This window comes from Camelina sativa, chromosome 3, assembly GCF_030686135.1.
Source record: "Camelina sativa cultivar CO46 ecotype springtype chromosome 3, ASM3068613v1".
NCBI classification, from domain to species: Eukaryota; Viridiplantae; Streptophyta; class Magnoliopsida; order Brassicales; family Brassicaceae; genus Camelina; species Camelina sativa.
In genome coordinates, this window is record NC_141882.1 from 4,511,049 (window position 1) to 4,535,933 (window position 24,885).

Below are 24,885 nucleotides of genomic sequence, written 5' to 3' on the forward strand. Positions count from 1 at the left end.
AAAAGAACACCAGCAATAATCACTAGTTACGTACTAAAATTGGAGAGTTTTTGTTGGGATTGCGAAAGAAGACTAACTCATTAATATGTTTTTTGAGTAACTCCTATGATTACAGATTACATAAATGTGTATGTTCAATGATTGGATTAAAAAGCAGCAAATGTATTCCAAACAAGTTTTCTCAGATGCTCTGTTTACAATACACATGTTCTATATATATATATATATATATATGTGACCTCATACAATAACCTTACCAGATTCTAAATTTATAACTTCTTATCCTATAAATTACTCTTGCATATACAGATATATAACTATATATTCTGTCAAAGCTAACGTAGGTTTATCTCACTTACAGAGCTAACGTCCTGTTATTTCTGTGAGGCTCACATTGTTGATCGATGCTCTTGGGTCGCTTTGTCCCGAAGATTCAACTTCTTTAGTGCCCCTTCTAGCAATAAACGCGGGTTGCTTTGGCTGTGGAAGGCTTGAGTTCTCACTACTTAGCATCCCAATCACCGTTGAAACGCTCGGTCTATCATTTGCGTGATCTTGTACACACAACAATCCAATGTGCACGCATCTGCGTATTTCATTTTCAAAACACTTTTCAAGGATGGCCGGATCCACGAGAGTAGTAATCTCCCCATCGTTCCATAGTTTCCATGCCTAGTAAAAACAGAGAGATAAAAAGTTTGAAGAATTTTTTAACAGCTTTACAAGCAAGAAAAGGCCATGATTTTTAATGTAGTGGACTTACATAAGCTGAAAGATTTAGATTCTGCTCATCATTGTAGAAGCTTGAGTTTCTTCTCCCACTTACAATCTCTAAGAGTATGACCCCTAAGCTGAAAACGTCAGATTTCTCTGAGAACAATCCTCCCAATGCGTATTCGGGTGCCATATAACCACTGCGGGTTTATGCTTTTGTCAGTTATATAATCAATAAACATCAAAAAAAGAAGTTCAACGGGATCTGTGTACTAGATAGTTAGGGTAGCTACTCACTATGTTCCAACCACTCTAAGTGTGCTTGCTTCATCCTCATTCCCCCGGAAAATCCTGGCAAGCCCAAAATCAGATATCTTCGGGTTTAGATTCTCATCTAACAAGATATTGCTGCCTTTTAGATCTCTGTGTATGATCCTTAGTCTTGAATCTCTGTGAAGGTACATAAGACCTCTGCAAATCCCATCGATTATGTTTAAACACTTCTTCCAGTCAAGAAGTCTTTGCTTCACCGGGTCTGGTTTACACAGCAAGGGGCACACAACATGAGCATTATAAGCCAACAAGGAAACAACGACGGAACAGAGTTAAGCCAATGATAAGTTACTACCAAATAGATATGCATCCAAAGAATTTCCTGGCATAAACTCATAAACCAACATCCTTTCCTCTCCTTCAATGCAGAATCCAAGCAATCTGACGAGGTTCCGGTGTTGCAACTTAGAGATCACGACCACCTCATTCACAAACTCTTCTAATCCTTGTCCAGACGTTTGTGATAACCTCTTCACAGCGATCTCTTGCCCTTCTCGTAATTTCCCCTGCAAACGAAATTCATAACTCCAGGATCAGCTTGTTTAACCACTCGTACCAATGAAGCAGAGAATTGTTTACAAACCTTGTAAACAGAACCAAAGCCTCCTTCCCCGAGCTTGTTTGTGATAGCGAAATTGTCAGTTGCTGCAGCTAATATTTGATACTCGAACAATGGTAGCTCTTTAAGCTTTTTTTGATTCACACGTATTGCTCCAGGCTCATTATTATTTAAAGCTTCCATCCTCTCAAATAGTAACCTTGTGTTTCTGTTTTTCTCTGTTGAATTAATTGAAAATCAATGCAACAATAAGTAAACTTTTCTTCCAATCTCAAATATTTATAGAGACATAATTAACTACAACTCTGACCTCTGCGCTTAACCAACTTCCGCAGTGCTAACAAAACAATCACCGCGACAAAAAATGTGCACCCTACCAACGTGATTGCGATCACAAGTGATCGATTGCTTGAGGATTCTACGAAAGATTTGGTGAGAAATCTACCTGAACTATTATACTGTAGTTTTATGGAAATGGGGATACTGATACTTACTGAGCTCTGAACCTGCCAGACGGATGTAAAGAGGAACACCAGAGCCCAAATACTGCTGCATATCGATCAAGTTTCCGCTCCAAAGAAGACAGCCCATCCCTTGGCCGTAAGTGTAAGCCGTACAAGAACAGTTTTTCAGACAGCTTTCAGGACAGTCTTGTTCGCTGACTTTATATCGCTGTGGATTGTTGGGCACCTTCATCTTTATCAATCTCACAAACCCATCACCCTCTCTACTTCCATTATTGTCTCGTCTCTCGCACTGCAACGGCTTCTTTCTTACGCATCCCCGAGTCCAGTTTCCTCTGCTCCACTCCGCATGACTCCGCGGCTCAAACCCTCTAATGCACTTGCAAGGCGGATCTAACCGGGATTGGCAACTAGCGAATTGGCCGCATTTACCATATATATCACAATTTGATGGAAACAGTATCCCGGTCATCCATTCTTGCTTACCCTCGTTCCAGTGTTTCTCCACCACATACCCCTCGGAGTCCAAGAAAAAATGGAACAGCGCGTCATGATTAGTATATGACATGGAGACGGATCCTTGGTTGTTATTATCAAGGGTAAACTCGTAAAGATTGACGCCAAAATTCATTTCTGGTAGTCCAATAAAGTACTGACCATTCCACGGGCCGCTACGCCACACCATCAAATCATCTTTCCAGATGGCAAGCTCCGGAAACGGTAAAGGAATCACACCAGCAGAGTAGCGTCCAGGAGAAGGATCAGAACGTGTTTTCCAAGATCCAAGCTTAAGGCTCCTTCCTGTTTTTGAATCAGTAGAAACTATCATTGTTGGCAAGAATGCATTTTGAGGATTCTGGAAACTTTCCCACAGAATCTTATCCCCACTGTTTGAAATTCCTTGCAGTACAAGGTTCCCTGTATTCAGAAGCCTTGCATATGTGGTGTTAGCAGCTACTGGTTGTGAGACATATGTGGACCAGTGAACCCGTCCGTGACCATCCTGAATCACGAGATTCCCGTCTTTGGATATCACAATCACTCCTGAAGAGTCATTGATCGGGCTGTCTCTGTTTGCTACCCAAACCACCGCAGGCGGCGTAGAAATTTTATTGAACCAAATCCCTGCGTAGCGACCCGTGGAGTTAACAGGACTGAAGAAACCAAACCTGAAGGTGCTGCGATTGGAGACGAGTGTCTCCGAGTCCTTTAGCTCGCTAGAGAACGAGAAAACATCCCCAGCAAAACATAACCTTAAAGAGAAGAAAGACAATGTAACAATAAGGAGGAAACGAGCCATGTGTTATCTCTCAGGCAATCGCTTGTAGCCAATTTATTTTTCTCATAGAAACATGGAGCTTCATTTATCCGTATTTATATGTCCAAAGAGTTGAAAAAAATATTGACTACAAGTCAATTTTCAAATCCATTTTTACCGTTAGTACCGACAAGCCTCACAGTTGACTATTATTCAACTATTAACATTACTAAAGTGTAAGAGAAGATATGAATATCATTTGGAACCGTCAAAGACGTGTTTATTACCAGCTAAATTTCAACTTCAAGAGATATACAAGACCATTCAAATTCTTTTCAGTGCTTTTTCAAAGACATACAACAAAAGTCATCGAATCCACTCATCCCAAATTCCACAGAGTTTAAAACAAAACCAAGGAAACAAGACCATACTTACAACGAAGAGCTAGAGACACCCCAAACCCCAAAAAAAAAACAATGAAGCGCGCTCAAGAACACAAACCAAGGGCATAAGAACGCTTTCTTTTTCTTCTATGTTTTCTTAGGGAAGTCTCCTTCTGCATCATGGAAGAACACGCAAGATCAGTCATCACAGATAAGTAGTAACTTAACATATCCAGACATCACTGAAAATATAAAATTTACAAACAGCAAATCTCTTGCATATCAATAGATGCATCTGTAGTTTAATTGGTCAATTACATCAATAGGTCACTAAAGGCAATGGTATGGCGCAAATAATCAAACATACACATCTCAAAGACCATGAACAAAACAGCAACTTAGTAAATCTTCCTATCATCCAAGCACTAGCTGAGCTGAGAAAGATGACTGCTAACAAATTTCCTTATACAAAACCTAAAGAGGTAGTAATTAAAGGTCAAATCTTAATATGAGCATAGTGTTAATGTCGCCTTGTAGTCATATGTCACATTCTTCAGACCACACAATTGCTATACCCTAAGCCAAAAGAAACGTATTCCTGACCTGCATAAACAAAGTCAACCTTGCTGCTGCTGTTACTGCTTATCGGAAGCATCATGGTACTCATCTTTCTCTCCCTCTTCCTCAACCACCTCAGGAACTGTATGAAGTTTATCACTTTCTACAAGATTCCCAGCACCATCTTCGCTGGATCTCTCATCTTCACCATCCTTATCATCAGGAAATCTAACAACAACCACAGGACAAGCACAATGGTGAACTGAGTAATCACTGACACTCCCTAACCTCCCTTTACTGCTCCGCTTCGTAGCACCGAATCCTCTGCTACCCATAATCAAAGTGCTTAACCCTAACCTCTCAACCTCTAAACAAAGCCTCTCCTTCATATCGTGATCTTTCACGATATGGATCTTAAAGGGAATATCCGCCTCAACCAAGGGCTGAGCAACGTCACTCGCTTTCTTGTTCGTGAAAATATCGAAATCGTCCTCAAGCTTCTTCTGAGACTCAACGTTCTCAGGATCCCACTGCGGAGACAGGTCAATGGCTCCCCAATCGGCGCCGTAAAGTACACTAGTAGGCTGAACGTGGAGGAGAACGACGGCGTCACCTGATCGGAGATAGTTCTGAACAGCCCACTGGACTGCGTACGCACTCTCGTCGCTCAGATCGACGGCGATCCCGATCTTACGTTGTGCTCCAGCAGTAGGTGTGCTGATTGGGAATCTGGGAGAAGACGGCTGAACGGTCATAACTGTAGGTGATTTCCGGTCGGATCTCGGAGATTTTCCCGGAGAAGACATATTTCTCAGGCGATCAAAAGAGCTTGGCTTTTTTTGGCTTTGACGGTGGAGAACAGAAGAACAAAAGAGAGACAGAGACCTTTTCTATGGCTTTTGTTAAGAGCAGTTCGTTCGATTTAGATGGGTTTTAAGATCGAACGGCTGTAAAGATGGGAATAAATCTACGTTAAATATTAGAAATACCTGAGTTGGGTCAATAATTCACTAATTTCTTCAATCAAAATCTAAACCAGACCCAAATTATAAATGGTTTTATTTGGTTTTTAAATTTCTAAATCCCAAAACCCAGACAGAAAATCCGAAAAATCAAACTCCCATTTCACACTTTTCACATTATTTTCATCAGACAGAAGATCCAAAAAAACAAATATTTACATATCTAAATCATTTAATCATGACAGATATATTTTAAAATTAAGATACAATATTTCTTATATTTTTAAAATTAAGATATATATATTAAAAACAAAAATTATTCGTGGTTCAATTAAAAGTCTAAAAAGTTCAGATTTAAATCTGAGGATGTTAATTGGTAAATTCTTTAAGAGTTATAAAAATACAAAATTAAAGATGTCGGTTTAACATGATTGGGAGTTGAGGAAATCAGATTCGGTTGAGAAAAATCAAAGCCAAAAGCTGAGTTTTGTTAATCGCCATTGCTAAATATTTTGAAGGTCTCTTCTCTCTACTCAGTGTTAAAATGAAGACTTCTAACCTTTTTAAATGGGAAAATCAAGAGAAAATTAATTACAAACTTCAACGATATACTTTATAGAAATTGTATTACCATATTTATCTGCATTTGGAACGTTTATACATCTAGCTAAAAAAATGTTTTTTTTGTTAAAAGTTAAGTGTTAAATTTATACATTAAGTGTAAATATATTGAACTTTCAACACCAAGTAGACTAAAGATAAGATGTCAATTAGGTTAGTTTTCAGAAATTTAAATCCTAACACGTAAATTCCTTTAAAATAAAAATATCATATATAGATAAAAACTGTTTATTCAAATATTATTTGCAAAAAACTTTTAAAAACAAAAAATTCAAAAGTTGAAAACTTATTTTACTATAAAATCTTATTTAAACTGTTTATCCAAATATTATTTACCAAAAAACTTTTAAATTAGATTTAAAATCCAAAAATCAAAAGAAACAACATAACAACAAAGAGACAAAAGCCATGACTGTAATTGATACTCAGATTATCCTTTTCATATATCATAAAAATTAAAAAAAGATTAATATATTTTGCTTATGTTTTTCTTCTATTATGTATGTTTTTTTCTTTATTAATTTACTTTTCTATAATAAAAAAGAATTATAGATGTTAGGTACCCTTATTGGAATATAAAGATAAATATTGCAAGTGATTGTGGTTTCTAAAAATAACATTCTTGACTTGTCTAAATTTTGAAAATATAGTTAAATTAAAGAAAAGTTGGTAAATAAATAAATAAATATATATATTTGAAATGGTATATATATCGAAAGTTTCGATGTAGATATATCAAATGGCACTGCAAATATATATAGTGAAAATGCAGTCGTAAGTTTTGGTGCCATCGACGTTGCTCAAACTCCAGCTAAGAACCGTCAAGTCTCTGTTGTCGTCAACGATGGTGAGATTTCTATCCATCTTACCAATACTAATTATTTCATTGTAAACTCCTTGTTTCACATAGATTGCAATTCTATCTGCGTTGTTTTCGGGAGCCGCTACAACAGCTTCGCTCACTGTGCTCTAGTCACCGGTGTCGTCCTGTGCCACAATGAGGTTGGGTCTATGCTACCTAATTAAAGAAGAAAAGCAACTCGTCTGTCAACGTTTTTTTGGAATATTATTATTGGGCCCTTATTGGTTCATATAAGACTTTATTTACTGGTCACTTTAAACTATTATGGACTAAAATTGTTTTCTTCTAATAAAATGCAACAAAACTATTATGGACTAAATTTTTTTTTTCTAATAAAATGCAACAAAACCATTTTTCATATAATAATAAATAAAATAAAGTAGGAAATATAGTTTAAACTAGAGAAATAAACCAAGGTTTTTAAGAATCTGGTTCGTTGATTGAGGTTTGAGTTCGTCGGAAGTGACAAACCAAAACTCAGACTATTGAGAATAAAGTTGATAACTTTTGTTTTCTCTCTCATATTTAACACCTGAGTTGGGTCAATAATTCTCTAATTTCTTCAATCAAAAACTAAATCAGACCCAATTATAAATGGTTTTATTATATGGTTTTTTAAAATTATAAATCCGAAAACCCACATCAGAAAAATAAAATCCGAAAAATCAAACTCTTATCTTACTCTTTTTCACATTCTTTTTAAATTTCACTGCAAAATAACTTTACAATATTATAATTTGAAAATCAAAAGTTAAAAGTATATTTTTTGTTAGAAAATTAAGTGTTAAATATATATATTAGCCGTAAATATATGGAACTTGCAACACCTCTCTAAACCAAAAAGTATAATGAGATGTCAATTCAGTTAGTTTTCACTTTTTTTTTTTGGACAACCTTCAGTTAGTTTTCACAAAATTAAACCTTACCACTTAAATATCTTTGAAATAAAAATATCATATATAAATAAAAAAACGTTTATTCAAAATATTATTTGCAAAAAATCTTTAAAATAAAAAAATAAAAAAAAATAAAAAAAAATTATGCTTATGTTTTGCTTATGTTTTGCTTATATTTTGCTTATATTATGCATGTTTTTCTCTTTATTAATTTAATTTTCTGTATTAAAAAATAATTAGATGTTAGGTATCCTTATTGGAATAGAAAATTAATATTGCAAGTGATTGTGATTTATAAAAATAACATTTTTGACTTTTCTAAATTTTGAAAATATAATTAAGTCAGATAAATGTTGGTAAATATATATATTTGAAAAGATGTATATATCGAAAGTTATGCTGTATATATTTGAAATGACAGTGCAAATAGACATAGTGCAAATGAAATGTAACAGCTGACAAATGAAGAAGATGAGACTATATAACCCGAAGGTCTATCAGCCTAAAAAGTTATTAACCCGAAGGTCTCTAGCTTAGCCAAAATATTATTTACTTGCTTTATCTGTCACATATTCGAAAATGATAATAAAATCTAAAATTAATAGAAATATAATAGTCTCACATAGTGTACTGTATAATTGAGAAGATAGGATAAGAAGAAGAAACATCAATCACTAAATTCCACTAGCCGAAATATCCGACGTGGCAACAGCTGTACCGTTAATAATGACAGTTCTTCTTTTAGCTGGGTTTTATGAATAATTAATTACCCGCCAAATAAATACTATCAAAAGGCGTTCCGGTTCGTTCACCAAAAAAAAGGCACAAATCCATTTGGGGTGGGGGGAGAAGATACCAAAGAGGAAAAGCCCTAAATAAATCTCTCTCTACCTCTCTCTCTCTCGAATATCAATGGCGGATTTGGATAAACTAGAGAGTGGCGGAGGCGGAGGAGGAGGCGTAATCGCCGACATTAGAGACGGCGACGGAGAGGTTGAAGAGAGGGAGAGGCTGACGGAACTTGAAGGAATCTCTGTGTTGGATTTCGATCTGCTTTGCTCGACGGTTGCGCTTCAGACTCAGGGGAAATGGAGGAAACTCGAGAGCTACGATGGTGACGACGCGACGGAGGATGATTACGGCGGCGGCGTTTTGCGGCTTTGGGAAGGCGATGTTATGGATTGCTTCGAGGATCGTCATCTCTGTATCGAATCCGCTTGGTTTGGTTTCTTTTTGTTTCTCTCTTCTCATATCATTCTTTAATTCGAAAAAAAAACTTTTTTTTTTCCAGAAATTGGAAATTTTGACTGGAGAAAGTTTTGGGTTTTTTTTTTTTTTTTGCGTAATTTGTATTTGTGTTGACATTTCGTTTGATGAGCTAACGCTTCTTCTTCTATTGTGGTAATTGATAAAGTCAAATTAAGGTCAAATATTTTAGAATATAGTATGATAGAGATAGAGAGAAACATATATTCTGAATATTTTAGCTTTTTGTCGCCTTGAATTATTATTTGTGGTGTTTTGTGTTTCAACATTTGGTGCATAATAATGGGACAACCATTTTACTGTAAATTAGACTGATTGAGTTTTTTATGATTCATGAAAGAGTGATATTGAAGCATGATGTGACTTTTTCAAAAATAGTGTTAAAATTTTTTGAAATTTTGTTTTTTCAGCTGTCCATGCTACAGATTCGGGAAAAACATGACAAGGACTGGTTTTGGTTCTTGCTTTCTTCAGGTATAAGATCTTATAAATATAGTTGATCTCTGGAATTTTTTTGTGTAGCTTCGTTCTCATGGAAAGATGCTGACTTTCTCTTGACCAATTTTGTTATGTGTCAGGGTGCTGTTCATATGATTCTCATTGCTGGTATCCTGTTCAACGTTGCTGCTTTTGCTATAACCAAAAGGCATTGCTTTCTCTACCTGGCTATCGCTTTTGTTCTTTTGATTGGATCCTACTTGGGTTTCTTTCGTATGCAGATAAGAAGGAAGTTTAACATTAGAGTAAGCACATTCCTTCTTTTTGTTTGTGTTCTCTTGATTGAGTGTGTTACGAGAAAGTTATTTGTCTTCTTTTCTGCATCATGACCTTTTTTTGATACTCTTACTTTTGACAGGGTACTGATAGTTTCTTTGACGATTTCATCCACCATCTCGTCTGTCCATTCTGTACATTAACTCAGGTGTGTATTGTTCACAGATCGTTCTCTTGAAAACAAGTTGTATCCATTATGCCATTTTGGTTGAACTTTTTTTGTGATGTGATGCGATGCAGGAATCGAAAACACTGGAGATGAACAATGTCCATGACGGTATCTGGCATGGTCGAGGAGACACTCTCTGCATAGGCGGCTATCCTGAAGGAAAAGCTTTTCTTGAGCTGCATTCACCTCCAGTCATTGTATCAACTATGTCATCTCAACCCTAACAGCACAGACACAGATACTTCATATAAACCGCAAACGAGGTCTGCAATAGGCGTTGGTATCATCATTGTCTTGTGGTGATTGATTTGCCTAACAGTTGAAAGAGATTCGTGTCAAAACAAAAATTTCATGTTTGTTTTCGAAACTGTGATATATAGCAAACATGTAGGTTCGATGAAAACGTCCTGTAACCTTGTAAAAGAGTAGAGGCTGAGAGAGGCCATTTGTATGCTAATAGTGAACCAGTGCGAGTTGTGTATACAGCCATCTGTTTGTATGATTATGCATTTGATGATGGCTATCATATTCAACCATTGTAATTTACAGATAAAGAAGATTTGGATCATTCAGCGCCCATCTTATGGAGTGTTTAAGACTATTAGTATTGAAATACAAGAGATCATACTCGTTGATCGTCCAGTGAAAATGCAAAATAGAAATGAATAAAACCTATAAACAATGTACTGTGCGTGTGGCATTTTGGTCTTGGTCGTTGCTATGAAAAAACGAAGAAGACATTGATAAACAGAGACATACACAGATGTACCCTTGTCAAAATCAAACAACAAAGCCAAAAGGAGAAAACGAAGAAGACAATTGATAAACAGAGACATACACAGATGTAAACACTTTATTCAAATCCTCTGGACCATTCTCAGACAGTCTTTTTCATTGTTTTTGTTCATTGTTCTTCGGTTCAGAGAACAAACGGGTGGTTAACATCGGAAACCACCACGTAAATACAATTCTATGTAGTTAGAATGAACCAAAATCCATAACAATAAAAAGCAAAAGAGAGAAAAAAAACAAAAAATAAACAAGAGGAACACAAGAACATGTACTTTCTTTCTATGCTCACTCATCTAAGATGTGTAATTTCTTTCGAGTCCTACAAACAAAATTTCAAAAAGATGGAACCTTTCTTCTCCTACGGCGCCATCAGACCGTCTACCGTGTAAGAAAGAGACTTAGCCCAGTCGGTTTTCAACACCATTGTTTGCAACGTGTGCATCACATCATATCCTGGGTCGAGTTTTCGTTGCCAACCCTACAATCAAACCGATTACTCAGATAAAAAGCAAAATTTAATTTCTCTGGAGTTATACAAGTAATTGGATCAAACGAAGCTACACAATGCTCTAAGGCTCTAAGCTACAAACAGTTTCAACTACAACATCTTTGACCTCTATTTCTATAAAAGCTAGTTTTCGGTTCCACGCTCTTTAGGAATGTATTTCAAAACCTTCCATCAAACATCAACTTAGTATGGTCTAATATCTACACTAAATTTTGAAAGTAGGGACGATTTTGACTCACCTCGAGAACTAATGTTGTCACCATCACAGTGCACACATTCCCATCAATGTTAACTCTATGACGTCTTACTTTCTCAAGTAATTCGTGCATACAATCTGCTGGATGTACTAAATCTCCCTCAGGGGTTCCCCAAAATTTGAATGCTTCCTCTACTTCCTGTAAGAGTCTAAAAGCATTAGCCATCATAAAAGAAAGAATTTTGAAAGATATCTTCCATATATTAGATCAGTCAACTGTTATCCTGAGGTGTAAAAGAACCTTGGAGCAAATATTATTACCTCGATAAAAGCCTCTGGATTGGGACAATTCTGCTTTCTTGATAATTTAAGTGTTCGTTCAGCAGCAGTCCGGCCATCCCTACGCGCAACCGCCTTGAAAAAATCAAGTAAGTTCTCTCGGTCGTTCTTTGAGAGTTCAGCAGTCATTCCCACATCAAGGAAAACAATGTGAGGCTTCTTCGTTTTGAAAAGGCCTCCACGGGAAGCCTTTTTCCGGACAAGGATATTTCCCGGATGCATGTCAGCGTGAATAAAGTTATCAACCTGAAGTAAAAGTTCACGTGAGATTAAGTGCATTGATAAACTATATATCAGTTATGACTTATAAGTGAACTTAAAAGATTACGAGGAGGTTAATACCAGGAGCATCTTTAAGAGGGCATGTGTCCCAATGTGAGCCAATCTAGTCTTAATCCATTCATGTCCATCCATTCCATCAACATAACGTGCCACGCTTTCTCCGTGCTCATATGTCTCCACCAAAACAGCAGGGTGTACAAGCGGATACACAGGTTTAGGGAAAGAGACATCTTTCCATCTACGGAAGTTATATATGAACCGGCTCAAATGAGAAGCTTCCCTCGCGAGATCAACTTGAGACAACATGAAGACACCAAACTGTTGCACACTCTCGTCCAATCTCAACCATTTCAAAGCTGGAATTATAGTTGATATCTTTGCCACCAAATTAATTATCACAAAATCTCTCCTAATCGATTCACCAACACCCGGATGTCTAACTTTAACAGCAACCAAAGAAGACTTGGACTTTTGTCCTGGATACTGAAACCTCAAAGAAGCTCTATGTACTTGGGCAATACTCCCTGATGCTACTGGAGCCTCGTCAAACTCCTCAAATATCTCAGAAAGTTTACGACCAAATGCCTTCTCGATAGTTTTCTTAGTATAGGCAAAGCTATGCTCAGGTGCATTACTGTGAAGCTTTGAGAGCTGGGAACACAAATCCTTGGGGAAGAGATCTGGCCTTGTGGCTGCCCATTGACCCCATTTGATAAAAGCAGGACCTGCTCTTTCCAGAGTTCGATGGACCATCTGAAGCCATACTTTCCTAAAACGAGGCCCACATGATTCCACAACCAGCCCCATCAGAATACTCGGAGTAAACAAACAAGCTATATAAAAAGCTCTCCCAATCAAAATAAACGCCTCTATAACCGAAAACAGTAACGAAGACAGGAAGATAGGACCATTCTTTGCCCTTGTATAGAGGGATTTATCTGAAGCATAGTGATCTATAGCCGAACCAGGAGCTCTTTGCGCCCACGCTACTTGTCCACAAGTGACAGCAACGATGCCAGGTATTAACAGGTGTGAACGGGTAAGAGACAAGCAAAACGCCTGAGCAATAGTACTAATACGAGCAGAATACTTAAAATGAAGCCTTCTCCAAGCAACTTGGGCATGATGACTAACTACATTTGTTGCAGAGGCAGTAGTAGTAGAATAACTCCGTGACAGATGATTACTCAAAAGACTTCCTTTAAGATCACGAAGGGAAAATGTACAATGCCCATTATTACTCGGAATCCTAGGAGACGAAGAAGAGTGAACTCTGAACTGAGGCGACCTTAGAGCAGCTGTAAAAGCAGTTCTATAGCTTCCCCATTGTGTTCCTCTATCTTTCCTGTTCGAGATAAGAGATTGTGTTTGTTTTCCAACGATTCTAGAGATCAAATATCTGCAATAGCAACAAACCAATAACAGAGAAGGATCCGATCAACAATAAGAACCATAGAAACTCGTAAATTTCGAAACTTTATGCATAAATTATGGAAAAAAAACAAGAGAGCTTACATTAAGAATCATAAATCAGTCTCCGAGGAAATGGGAAACAAAAATCCGATCAGAAATTCACAACAGACCTAATAGAAAAAAATAAGAAAGTGGTGACAAACCTTGACATAGCGAAGACGAAGATGGTGAGAAACCAAAGCTAAGAGAAAATGCGAAAACGTAGGTGGTTGGGTATGGATCTCTAAAACGTTAAAACTGAGGAGCATTTTCTCATTGACTTCAACTTGGGAGGGTGAAAGGGTAGAGTAACTAGACGGTCAGCGTTTTCCCGTCCGGCGGTTAATTGGGTTTCGAAGAAGAAGCTTCCTTACCGGAGAAGACCTTAAAGCCGACACGGAGAAGAGAGAGAGAAGGAGACGAGAGAGAATAGGTCAGGTCAGTGATTTCGTTCGGAGAGACGAGAGAGAGGCCCAGAAAAGGAAATTGGATATCTCGTCTCGTGGGCTTAAAACGCTAAATAAAAAACTCTGATTTCGTCATCTTATTATGTCGTCGACGTGTGACATTGTCAAACCAAGGAATGGTGTGAAACAAAAAAAAAAGCCTTAGGTCGGTCTCTAACAACTTGTGTGCGTGTCTATGTATCGTCACATTTAATTAATTGAAACTTTCATTCTAAAGTTTTTTATTATTATTTTGTCTCCCTACCTAATAAGTGTATAAAACTTCTCTCAAATTGAAATTTACAGCTCGAGTTACCTTTGGTTATTCAATTTTGATTGGTCCATACTCTTTTTTTAAGGTCGTAAAACAATCTCATTAAGAAGGAAAGTTTTTTTTTTATAATAAAGTTAATAAAAGTTGTACACGAAGAATGTTAAAACCCAAATTAACCTGTCTCGATCTCATTCCTTTTAGGGTCAAGTTCACGGTCGACAAATCCTCTTTCATCCTATATAACCCACTTGAGTTCGCCGGCGACGGTGGAGGAAAGCTCCAACCTCAAGGTCAGTTTTTTTTTTTTTTCCTTTTTCTTCCTCTCTCTGTCTCTGTCTCTCTATATGATTGAACCACGGGTGTAAGGAACTCCGGCCGCCGGAAAAAAATAGATAAATCAAATTTGGTTGATTTTTCTTGGTTTTGATTACAAATAAGGAGACGAATTAGAGGCATTGAATTGAGCTTTAAGGATCGTTCTGACTTGGAATCAGAAAAAGGTTTTTTTTTTTTCTTTTTTTTCTTTTTGGGGTATGTATTGGTTTTATGATCTGTAATCAAAGAGTTATTACTCATAATAGTAGCCAAATTCAATGTAATCACCAAAGGGTTATACTTTTATGATAAGACAGAAAGAAAGCTTCAGACTTTGTACTTTTGTATTTTGTTGACGAGTAAGAAGAGCTGAGTGAGTTTGATGGGACACATCTGACTATACTATCTGAGGGAAGGTCAAAGTTAGTGTTTCACTATTGAACTGAGTTATCGGTATGAATTTGAAGCAATCGAGTCATTGATTGTTTGTGTGGTTATAGAAAAGTGAGAGACTCTGGTGTCTTATTTGGCAAATTTCTTGAGTTTTTTTGCTTGCAGCTTCTCGTATCTTCTACGTTTGGGTTTTGATGTACATTGATGATTACGCGGGGATTTAGTTACGTGGAATAAGAATGCATAAGGGTCGAGAGTGGGGTTTGTTTTTCCTTGCTCAGCACAATACGATTTGGCGATATGAAACCTTGATTTAGAAATTGTGTGTTGGATATAATTCTGCCTACAAATTTTATATTGTCCAAAGTGTGAGAAGAACGTATCTTTAATAATTAGCATATGTTTACTTGAGCTGTTGAGTACATGTTTGGTACTGATTTCTGTGATCTTTAGAATATCTGCTGTTACTTGTGTACTCACTGTTGATACCCAAGCTTAAATGTATGAACTATACTGTTGTGTGTATTTAGCGTCTTTCACAAACCTGTTCTAACTCACTGTTAAACCAATATTTGTATCTAATGTTTTACTCCATGAACCTTTTAATGAACCCTGCAAAATTGTTACAGAAAAACAGTTTACTTGATAGTTGCGAAAGAAGAGAAGTTACAAGGGTGATTGAAAATCTGAAGGAATCTGATGGGAAGCAGCAACAAAAGCGGAGAACAAAGAAAGCAAATGGCGGAACTTAGCAAAAATCTCAAAGAAGGTGAGAGAATTCTGGAGCCCACACGTAGACCTGATGGTACTCTCCGGAAGCCTATCCGGATTCGAGCTGGATATGTTCCACAAGATGAAGTTGTCAAATATCAGTCCAAAGGTTCTCTGGTATGGAATCCTTGTTCCCTCAACTCTGTGTTCTGTTCTTGAACTCATTGTTTTTGTAAAAACAAATCGTTTAATTTTGATTTTTCTCAGCTGGTTGTGGATAGCGTGCTTCTTTATTTCTAATTTGTATCTAATTTGCAATAGATGAAGAAGGAGATGGACTTACTGGGGCCTCCAGGTTATGAACCTGATCCAGCTCCTAAACCAAAGACTAAATCTGCTAAGAGGAACGAACGAAAGAAAGAGAAGAGATTGCAGGTATGTGTTTTAACTCTATACATATGTAAGCTTCATATGCTAATAGCTTGGTCTTCAGTTATTTTCAAATTATCACCTCTGCAGGCTACTGCAGAAAAAGGTAACAGTTCTGAGGATGGATCAGCTAGTAATGTAGACAAAGAAGAAGCTGTTTCTATCCAGACTCAAAATAAAGGATCCCAATCTATGAATGTATTGGCTTCTCAAATGGAGGCTTTGGATGTTTCTTCCAATAATGTTGTGCCTGGGGACGCTCCCAGTTCTGAAACTACAGGAGAAGATGTAGAGAAAAGAATACGCGCACTTAAGAAGAAAGTAAGATTTCCATCTTTCTAACTTTCTCAGCTGCTTTAATTAGAATAAGACGTTTGAGAACCTTTGGCTTGGAAACTATTGCTATAAATTGAAGAAAATTGACTGAAAACGATTTGGAACGAGGTTAATGCGTAGCAATATTCTATTTTGAGACAGAGGCTGGTGATCAATTTTTTTCAAATCATAGCAATATTGTTTCTGAGACCAGGTAAATGCTACCCAAGCTAGCAGTTTTGTCTAATTGTCTCCTGTTAACATTTGCAGATCCGACTCACGGAAGCTCAACAGCAGAAGACGGCTCCCCGAGACCTAAAGCCAGAGCAGTTAGAAAAGTTCTCCAAGTTGGAGGAATGGAGACAAGAGCTCAAGGCTCTAGAGGATAAGGAGGCTTTACTTGCTGCAGCATCAACATGAATGGTCTTAACTTTTAGACAGGCTGCAGCTTTTCTCATGAAAATTTTCTGGAACCAATCCAAATTTGTATCAATGAAAACGAGGCTGTTGTTACTTCTTAGGTTTTGTCAGATCTGATTAATGAACTTGGCGCAATGCCTACCTAAATCTTCATGGGATTTGATGTCACTTTGTGTTTGTGTTTGGTCCTAATTTAAAGCAAATGCTTCCAAACAGATGATATAACTGTAAAGTTTTTGTAGCAAACATCACTCTGTCATTCACTCATTTCTATCATATAGCAAACATTACTCAGGTCAAGGTGGAGTGCTTACTAGAAACGGCTTAGAGGTCGGTCCAAAGCATATTTGAGCTCAGGAGGATTTCTACGTATTTGTAGACACAACGACATAGGTACATATGCATACATCTCTGTAATTAAGTACATCTCAGTAAAGAAGACCTTTACATAACGATATGTATGCTTCCTGTTACAGATTTGTTTAGTCAACATGCTTCATCCGGAAAGAGGAAATTAAACACCATTTGTTGTCAGTTTGGTTGTCGCTGCACTCTTCTGAATTGCCATGATGATTCTTTCCATAAGAAAGAAGCTACACAGGTAAGAAAATGTTTGATTATGTGCAAGCTACTTTTAGTTTACTAGTTTCAGTCCTGATCAACTGCCATTTCTAAAAGGAATACGTTCTACATTGACTTTTCTAGGCTTCAAGAATAATGAAGAAACTGATATTTTCCTACGCCTAACATCATTTTGTAACTTCCAGTGAGACTTTAAGGAGAAGACATTGGCCATTTGATATCCTTTTAGTAGATAACTTGGCAGACAAACTCAAATGAGGACTGAGGTATGCTTTATCTTTCTGATATGTGTGGGCAATTACATGTTTCTCTTCTGCTCATCATAATGTTCTTCTATGCACCGGATGGACCTGCAGTCAAGTTTTTTTTTACAAACAAGCTAGAATTGCTTGGTTATGATGGATTTATGGATACCTTTTCTGCTATACTCTAATTGGAGGTTGCATTTTTTTTTTTTTTAAACTTGAACTGACAGTCATTATCAACTTTATCTTCACGGCTTCACCTGCTCTGGGATGGTCTACGTCGAATAATTTGCATATATTTTAAGGGTAGTGGTTAATATGTCTGGTAGAGTTATTTTCTATGATTAGTTCTCCATTCTGCTTATTGTGCGCGGTTGCTCTTTCATTTTTAACCGTTAATTGCGATTCATTATCATATTTTTCTTCACCTGCTATAGCATGGCAAGTGTTTTCTATGTATGTGTAGACACAGTTGAAATAGGTACATACCCAAATTCAGACATAACATACAAACATTTTGATCTAGAACATCATCTCTACATACCAATATATGAGTGTGTGAATAGATGCCTCCTGCTTAAGATCATTTGAAGAAACATATCTGAAAATTAGAAAAGCTGATTTGTTTGAAAGTTTCAGCTATCAATAAATTTGTGTAAAAACCAGGTCGTTAAAATGCATAATATGCTTGTCTTTTAATACATAAGTACTTATTTAATATTGTGGGGGAAATTGTGGTGGCGTGGACTATTTCTTGCATAGTGAAAAAGGAAATGATTCAGTGGACAATGACGAAAGGTTTCACGGTGTTGGTAAACCATATTAGTTCGTGTCATGCTGTAACACTCACATGAATCAGTTTTTACAACTTTTGAAAGTTCAACCTTTGAGAGAAATCCGGAAGAGTTTGTGACTGATTTTGATATCTCTGCAGTTAATGTTGTTAGTTGAGTTGAGACCCACTTGGCTTTTAATAAGACACATCATTTAGACGTTTCAGCAAACTCTGATCAGAAACCAACAAAGAATGAAGATCTTTTTCATCTTTTTCATTTTCTTATTATCCCTCTTGTTCCAATCTTGTTTCTCTGACAACACGATCCAGAGAAGACAGTCTTTGAAAGATGGTGATGTTATGTTCTCTGAAGGAAAGAGATTTTCTTTTGGATTCTTCAGCCTGGGGAATTCAAAGCTCAGGTATGTTGGGATTTGGTATGCTCAAGTCTCTGAGCAGACTATTGTATGGGTTGCAAACAGAGACCATCCTATTAATGACACATCTGGTCTGATCAAGTTCAGCAGCAGAGGGAATCTTTGTGTGTATGCGTCTGTCAATGGAACAGAGCCTCTCTGGTCTACTGGTGTTATCGATATGATCTCAGAACCTGCTTTAGTTGCGAAGCTAACTGATTTAGGCAACCTTGTTCTGCTTGATCCTGTCACAGGGAAAATTTTCTGGGAGAGCTTTAATCATCCTACAAACACTTTGCTTCCTTTTATGAAGTTTGGATTCACTCGTCAAGATGATGTGGATCGTATTATGACATCGTGGAGATCACCTGGTGACCCTGGTCCTGGAAACATTACATACCGGATAGAACGTAGAGGGTTTACTCAGATGATGATGTACAAGGGTCCGACTCTGTGGTGGCGTACTGGGTCATGGACAGGACAGAGATGGAGCGGTGTGCCTGAAATGACAAACAAGTTTATCTTCAATGTCTCGTTTGTGAGTAACCCGGATGAAGTATCAATCACTTATGGAGTGTTGGATGCTTCAGTTATAACACGGATGGTGCTAAACGAGACGGGAACTCTGCAACGGTTCAGCTGGAACGGGAGGGAGAAGAGATGGATCGGGTTCTGGTCAGCTCCTGAGGATAAGTGTGACATCTACAACCACTGTGGCTTTAACGGTTACTGCGATTCCACCAGTACAGACAAGTTTGAGTGCTCTTGCTTACCGGGGTACGAGCCTAGGACACCCCGAGATTGGTTCTTAAGAGATGCTTCGGATGGGTGCGCGAGGATAAAACCAGCTTCGATATGTAGTGGGAAAGAAGGGTTTGCAAAGTTGAAGCGAGTGAAGATTCCAAATACATCAGCTGTAAATGTTTATATGAACATAACATTGAAGGAATGCGAACAGAGGTGCGTGAAGAACTGTTCTTGTGTCGCTTATGCGAGTGCATACCACGAGAGCGAAGACGGAGAAAAAGGGTGCTTGACATGGCATGGAAATATGTTGGATACAAGGACGTACTTGAGCTCGGGACAAGACTTCTACCTACGCGTTGATAAGGCAGAGTTAGGTACATATCATACATATACTCTGCAAACTGTTCTGTTTCATTGCAACAAAGGAGACAGAAGTGACGTATCAATGCACAGGAATTCTTTTTTTTTAATATATTTGTTTGCTTGTTTCAGCGCGGTGGAATGGAAATGGCTCATCAGGGAAGAGGAGAATTTTTGTAATCCTTATCAGTTTGGCTGTAGTCGTGATGTTACTAATGATCAGTTTGTTCTGTTTCATAAGGAAACGACGACGTAAGAATCACTCTGATGATGATTTTTTAAGATTATATGTTTGTTTGGCTTAGCTTACAGCTAATGAATTGAAAACATGCACAAGTGCAGAGACTAATAGGCGTAGAAAAGCTTCAAGAAGCTTCGCTCCGAGTTCTTTTGATCTTGAAGACTCATTCATACTGGAAGAGCTTGAGGACAAATCTAGAAGCCGGGAGTTGCCTCTCTTTGAGGTTAGCACGATTGCTGCAGCAACGAATAACTTCGCTTTTCAAAACAAGCTTGGAGCAGGTGGGTTTGGACCTGTTTATAAGGTATGGAAGAAGCAAAAACCATCTTCACATATGCCTAAAATATATATATACACAAAATCTTTGTCAATGCTTCTCCAAAAGACCAATCTTTAGGTTCAATAACAAGTAATAGGTAATGTTTCCTTTGTTACTATTCAGGGAGTGTTACAAAATGGTATGGAGATAGCAGTGAAGCGGTTATCGAAAAACTCGGGACAAGGAATGGAAGAGTTCAAGAACGAGGTCAAGTTGATATCGAAGTTGCAGCATCGAAATCTCGTGAGGATCTTAGGATGTTGTGTTGAATTTGAAGAGAAGATGTTGGTATACGAGTATTTACCAAACAAGAGCCTAGACTATTTCGTATTCCGTACGTTAAACAGTTCCTCTACAGTTTCAAATCCTCCCATTCAAGACGATCAGTGACTTTGAATTTGATTTCCTGTTTTGTTCTTTCTCCTTATTGCCCCTCTTAGATGAGGAGCAAAGAGCGGCGTTAGATTGGCCAAAACGAATGGGGATAATCCGCGGGATTGCTCGTGGAGTCTTGTATCTTCATCAAGATTCAAGACTGAGGATCATCCATAGAGACCTCAAGGCCAGCAATGTACTTCTTGACAACGATATGATACCGAAGATTGCAGATTTCGGCCTGGCTAGAATCTTTGGGGGCAACCAAATCGAAGGAAGCACAAATCGAGTCGTTGGAACATAGTGAGTTAATCCATATCAATCCTATAAAGCTCTGCAACTTCGTTTTTTCAATCTTTAAGGCCGTTTCAATCTCACTGTCACAGCGGGTACATGTCACCAGAGTATGCAATGGACGGCCAGTTCTCTATTAAATCCGACGTCTACAGCTTTGGAGTATTGATCTTAGAGATCGTAACGGGAAAGAAAAATAGTGCTTTCTATGAGGAGTCTTTGAATCTAGTGAAACATGTAAGTAAAGACTTCTTTCTCTTTTTCACATAACTTGGGGCTAGAAAAACAGAACATAAGCAAATGTTTGTTTTTTCGTCTTGTAGATTTGGGATCGATGGGAAAAAGGTGAAGCAACGGAGATCATAGACAACTTAATGGGTGAAGAGACTTATGATGAGAGCGAAGTAATGAAGTGCATACACATTGGGTTACTTTGCGTGCAAGAAAACGCTTCGGACAGACCAGACATGTCCTCTGTTGTCTTCATGTTAGGTCATAACGCCATTGATCTTCCATCTCCGAAGCATCCTGCGTTTACAGCGGGAAGGAGGAGAAACGTCAAAAGTGGCGGCAGCTCAGATAATTGGCCCACCGGAGAAACCGCTAGTACTGTTAATGACGTTACTCTCTCCGATGTCCGAGGTCGTTAACAAGTGTCAACGTAAGTATCAATTTATATCACAATATTTATATTTGTTTATATAGAAATTTTTTTGAATAAACGTATGCAAAATCATGTTTATAAAGTTACAAAATACCTAATGAAAAGGAAAAGTTATACATTATCGGCATCAGATTATTAATACTGTTTGTTTATTCATCCTTCATTTTGTTTTTTTTTGTTTTTTTGTCTTTGTGAATTTCATACTGTAGTGTACAATTTATATGTTTGACAACTAGCTTTATAATACCGGGGAGTACATAATTAGCTTTTCTTATACATAATTTAGCTTCATTTCCTCTCTACATGATCCGACGACCAAAAAATAGACTTGAGTTAAAAGACCTTTTAGTTAGATTACAAGTCAAGTCTCTACCACATAATATTCTTCGACTCAAAAAAGACATTCTACTCTGATCTTCAGCTACATTTTAACGCATTTTTTTGCCTTCATGCTTACTCTTTCACCTAATATCAACAAAATGGAAGGTAAAAAGATTAGATACCAACCATGTAATAATAACTGCATTTGTATCATTACCAGAGTCCATTCGAATAAGAGATGAGTGTTCTACCTAGGAACTACACTAGTGATTGGTTCAAGACTTGTAAGGTTAATTAGTGAAACTTAACATCATCATCAACCATAAATCCAGAAGGGACAATGATCTCCAGAAAAAATCATTAAATCAACTTAGAAAGAGCTCATCATAGTTTTGTTTTTCTGAACTTACCAAGGAGCCGACAAAGTCGTCTCAAACTCAAACTCCACATTTTCAAGCTCGACACCAAGATCTCTTGCACATGACTGAATCTGACATATCTTTTTGTTGGATGCATCCTTTTTCTCTTTCAGAGCCGCTTCTTGCCTCAGCAGCTTGAGCATCTTCTGTTTTACCTCAAGAATTTTTCGTTCCATCTCATCAAACTCTAGTTTAGCCTTGCGAGTATTGCTTGATTCATTTGACATCTCTTTGTCAAGACCTTTTAGTTCCTCCGATATATTTAGTTGTCTATCTTTGAGTGCCAACAGCACGTCGATCCGTGATAAAGCCGTTGCAACATTGAAACCGTATTTCTCTAGCTCTGAAAAGGAATCTTTGAGGCTATGTAGTTGGCTTACAGAAACGTCGGTTTCAAGATCTTTATATTTCTCCAGTAACATAGAATAAGTCACCATCAGACCTAATGCTTGTCCTTCACGGAAATCTCTTTAGTATTTGACAATGGGCTGAAATGTGGACTTTGTGGTACTCTCTTGAAGACCTCTGTTGATTTATATGTCTTCCAAAGTGGTGACTTCTTTGCAAAAGGAAAAACCATTTCTGTATCATTTGCTTGGGTTTCCTCAACATTAGGAACAAAATTCTTCCCCACATTGCAAGTCCGATTTGAGGATAACACTGGACATATCAACGTATACCCAAAAAAAAAAATGAGAACAAAGAACTTTGCTTAGCGTATCTACCAGTAATAGTCATTAGATGTTTCATGGATCTCAAACTTTTGACCGTTGCAAGCCGATTCTAAATGCAAGAAGGTCCAATGAGAGTTGAAACGTACCAGTCTCATTGAGGACTGAACTGTCTTCTAGCTGTCCTCTATTCCTCTTCCGAGTGTAGACTTGGCTGTTATGCTCCTTAGGCATCTGTGCATAAAAAGTGTTAAAAACAAAGGGAGAGCCATCTCAAAGATAAATACCAATCATGAAGATTAAGTTAATACGATACATTTTCTCGAGTTGACTCATTTCCCAAGCCATTCTGATTCTTCATGGACTCAGGGGATACATGTGAGCGAGATTCTTTTTCTGAAAAAATAGAGACCATTCTAAATCAATTTCATGGCGCACATATAAAAACGAGAATCAACTTGTGGGGTTATGACTAGAGTCTAACCATTTACTACATCATCAGCCCTCTCAAATCTCGGCCGTGCCTTTGTCTGCACATTTTTAGTTTCCAAACCCACTGACTTGTTTCTTTTGCCAGATAAAGGAGTTTCTTTTTGGCGTTTTGGCTGAAAATGGAAATAAACATTAACAACACTTCAAAATCAGCCTCAAAGATGTCCCACTAAAAAATATACCAAACCGACACCATATGTTCACTGAAACCAAGAGATATAAATTACCTTTGTTCTTTTATGCCAAACTCCATCTTCCCACTCCATTGGAGGCCTAAGATTAGAGTGATTCCCCGAAACTTACCGTGTACCGTCCCTCAAAGACAATTCCCCTCACCACACTTTCACGCCACCTAAAGCCAGTAAACGCCTCTACATGATCCAACAAATCATACTCTCCAACAGAAAAAGAAGGCTGCGGAGGCCTGACACTTCGAGAACCAACGATGCATCTGAAGGATTTATAATAGTGAGATTTATAATAGTCGTACTTAACAATAAATCCCGTGTCATTCTCCAATTCCTTGATGATAATTGCCGGTTGCCAGGCAAAATCAACTCTCAGTTCCACCATTGTCCCGCAACTAAAAACAGAATTGACCAATTCCTTCAAGGACAACATATAACAACGGATAAAGTTAAAAACTTTGACATGCAATCAAACCCCGAAGAAAAGAAACGATTCTCATACCTTATTTTTAGGTCGGACCCATTTGAAGCCGGTCCAATCAAGATGAACCCTCAAATTCTTTTTCTCGAACTGGATAACGTCAGGTCGGGAATCGAAGTAAACCAAATACTTGCCATCCTCCTCCAGCGCTTTGTAGTAGTAAGAACCTTTAAACCTTTCGTTTTCTTCCAAAGAGACTTCTACTTTACAGTCTTTTCTAATGAATTCCACCATTTGCTCTCCATCTCTGGATTTTACTAGTATGCTTGCTTACTCAAAACCCCTTAATTGAAAACTCAAAACAAAAACATAAAGACACGACCTTTTCTCTTCCCCCTTCTCAAACACAGTCAGTACTAGTACTGGTGGAGAAGCCGAGAAGACTAATAAACACCTTCGGAAAAGTGTATTTTTTTCCAATTTAGCTTCTTTTTAAAAAAAAAAAAAAAAAATTAAGCGCAAAAAGAACATAATACAATATCAAAACGGCCCAAACTAACTAATGGGCCTAACTAAACGATTGCGTTTCATCGGTTACTTCATCACATTGCAGCAGGTAATTAAAAAAAAACAAAATAATATTAAAAAGGCCCAAACTAACAGA

General features: G+C 37.5%; 6 protein-coding genes and 1 pseudogene across 14 annotated transcripts; 3 read left to right on the forward strand and 4 right to left on the reverse strand.

Moving 5' to 3' along the window:
* Window positions 1-73: 73 nt before the first annotated feature.
* Window positions 74-3,388, reverse strand: LOC109132201 (G-type lectin S-receptor-like serine/threonine-protein kinase SD1-13). The gene is made up of 7 exons (XM_087508378.1): window positions 2,101-3,388; window positions 1,917-2,024; window positions 1,631-1,824; window positions 1,343-1,553; window positions 1,012-1,249; window positions 764-914; window positions 74-672 (listed from the first exon to the last, which is right to left on the reverse strand). Exons 1-7 carry the CDS (start codon window positions 3,368-3,370, stop codon window positions 364-366), a joined length of 2,481 nt encoding a protein of 826 aa, XP_087364504.1. The 5' UTR covers window positions 3,371-3,388; the 3' UTR covers window positions 74-363.
* Window positions 3,389-3,583: 195 nt separating this feature from the next.
* LOC104770043 (universal stress protein PHOS32) lies at window positions 3,584-5,312 on the reverse strand. Its single transcript, XM_010494396.3, has 2 exons — window positions 4,315-5,312; window positions 3,584-3,884 (listed from the first exon to the last, which is right to left on the reverse strand). The coding sequence occupies exon 1, from the start codon at window positions 5,073-5,075 to the stop codon at window positions 4,347-4,349; it is 729 nt and encodes a 242-aa protein (XP_010492698.2). The 5' UTR covers window positions 5,076-5,312; the 3' UTR covers window positions 3,584-3,884; window positions 4,315-4,346.
* Window positions 5,313-8,250: 2,938 nt separating this feature from the next.
* Window positions 8,251-10,387, forward strand: LOC104770064 (uncharacterized). The gene is made up of 5 exons (XM_087508379.1): window positions 8,251-8,830; window positions 9,287-9,350; window positions 9,455-9,619; window positions 9,733-9,798; window positions 9,891-10,387. The coding sequence occupies exons 1-5, from the start codon at window positions 8,523-8,525 to the stop codon at window positions 10,041-10,043; spliced, it is 756 nt and encodes a 251-aa protein (XP_087364505.1). The 5' UTR covers window positions 8,251-8,522; the 3' UTR covers window positions 10,044-10,387.
* Window positions 10,388-10,654: 267 nt separating this feature from the next.
* On the reverse strand, window positions 10,655-14,023 carry LOC104770081 (uncharacterized). 2 transcript variants are annotated; one of them, XM_010494433.3, is made up of 5 exons: window positions 13,553-14,023; window positions 11,997-13,335; window positions 11,637-11,900; window positions 11,359-11,514; window positions 10,655-11,089 (listed from the first exon to the last, which is right to left on the reverse strand). In XM_010494433.3, exons 1-5 carry the CDS (start codon window positions 13,558-13,560, stop codon window positions 10,970-10,972), a joined length of 1,887 nt encoding a protein of 628 aa, XP_010492735.1. In that variant the 5' UTR covers window positions 13,561-14,023; the 3' UTR covers window positions 10,655-10,969. The 2 variants fall into 2 exon arrangements, with proteins under 2 accessions (XP_010492735.1, XP_010492741.1); XM_010494439.3 differs by having other exon boundaries at window positions 11,997-13,320; window positions 13,553-13,998.
* LOC104770122 (partner of Y14 and mago) lies at window positions 13,943-16,906 on the forward strand. 3 transcript variants are annotated; one of them, XM_087508380.1, is made up of 6 exons: window positions 13,943-14,000; window positions 14,310-14,398; window positions 15,446-15,704; window positions 15,849-15,962; window positions 16,047-16,277; window positions 16,542-16,906. In XM_087508380.1, the coding sequence occupies exons 3-6, from the start codon at window positions 15,516-15,518 to the stop codon at window positions 16,689-16,691; spliced, it is 684 nt and encodes a 227-aa protein (XP_087364506.1). In that variant the 5' UTR covers window positions 13,943-14,000; window positions 14,310-14,398; window positions 15,446-15,515; the 3' UTR covers window positions 16,692-16,906. The 3 variants fall into 3 exon arrangements, with proteins under 3 accessions (XP_087364506.1, XP_010492796.2, XP_010492804.2); XM_010494494.3 differs by lacking the exon at window positions 13,943-14,000 and adding an exon at window positions 14,041-14,193; XM_010494502.3 differs by lacking the exon at window positions 13,943-14,000 and having other exon boundaries at window positions 14,377-14,608.
* Window positions 16,907-16,948: 42 nt separating this feature from the next.
* LOC104770104 (G-type lectin S-receptor-like serine/threonine-protein kinase At1g11410) lies at window positions 16,949-21,827 on the forward strand. 5 transcript variants are annotated; one of them, XR_015595159.1, is made up of 9 exons: window positions 16,949-17,084; window positions 17,168-17,292; window positions 17,397-19,830; window positions 19,949-20,068; window positions 20,159-20,361; window positions 20,500-20,710; window positions 20,817-21,054; window positions 21,155-21,282; window positions 21,369-21,827. XR_015595159.1 is itself a non-coding variant. In XM_087508374.1 (9 exons), exons 3-9 carry the CDS (start codon window positions 18,546-18,548, stop codon window positions 21,693-21,695), a joined length of 2,529 nt encoding a protein of 842 aa, XP_087364500.1. In that variant the 5' UTR covers window positions 16,949-17,084; window positions 17,168-17,292; window positions 17,397-18,545; the 3' UTR covers window positions 21,696-21,827. The 5 variants fall into 5 exon arrangements, 2 of the variants coding, with proteins under 2 accessions (XP_087364500.1, XP_087364501.1); XM_087508374.1 differs by having other exon boundaries at window positions 21,138-21,282; XM_087508375.1 differs by having other exon boundaries at window positions 17,459-19,830; window positions 21,138-21,282.
* A 104-nt stretch (window positions 21,828-21,931) lies between these two features.
* LOC104770095 (DUF724 domain-containing protein 2-like) lies at window positions 21,932-24,659 on the reverse strand (annotated as a pseudogene). Its single transcript, XR_015595163.1, has 7 exons — window positions 24,303-24,659; window positions 23,840-24,218; window positions 23,605-23,725; window positions 23,437-23,516; window positions 23,270-23,354; window positions 22,441-23,109; window positions 21,932-22,174 (listed from the first exon to the last, which is right to left on the reverse strand). The product of XR_015595163.1 is annotated as a DUF724 domain-containing protein 2-like (transcript).
* Between the last annotated feature and the right edge of the window lie 226 nt (window positions 24,660-24,885).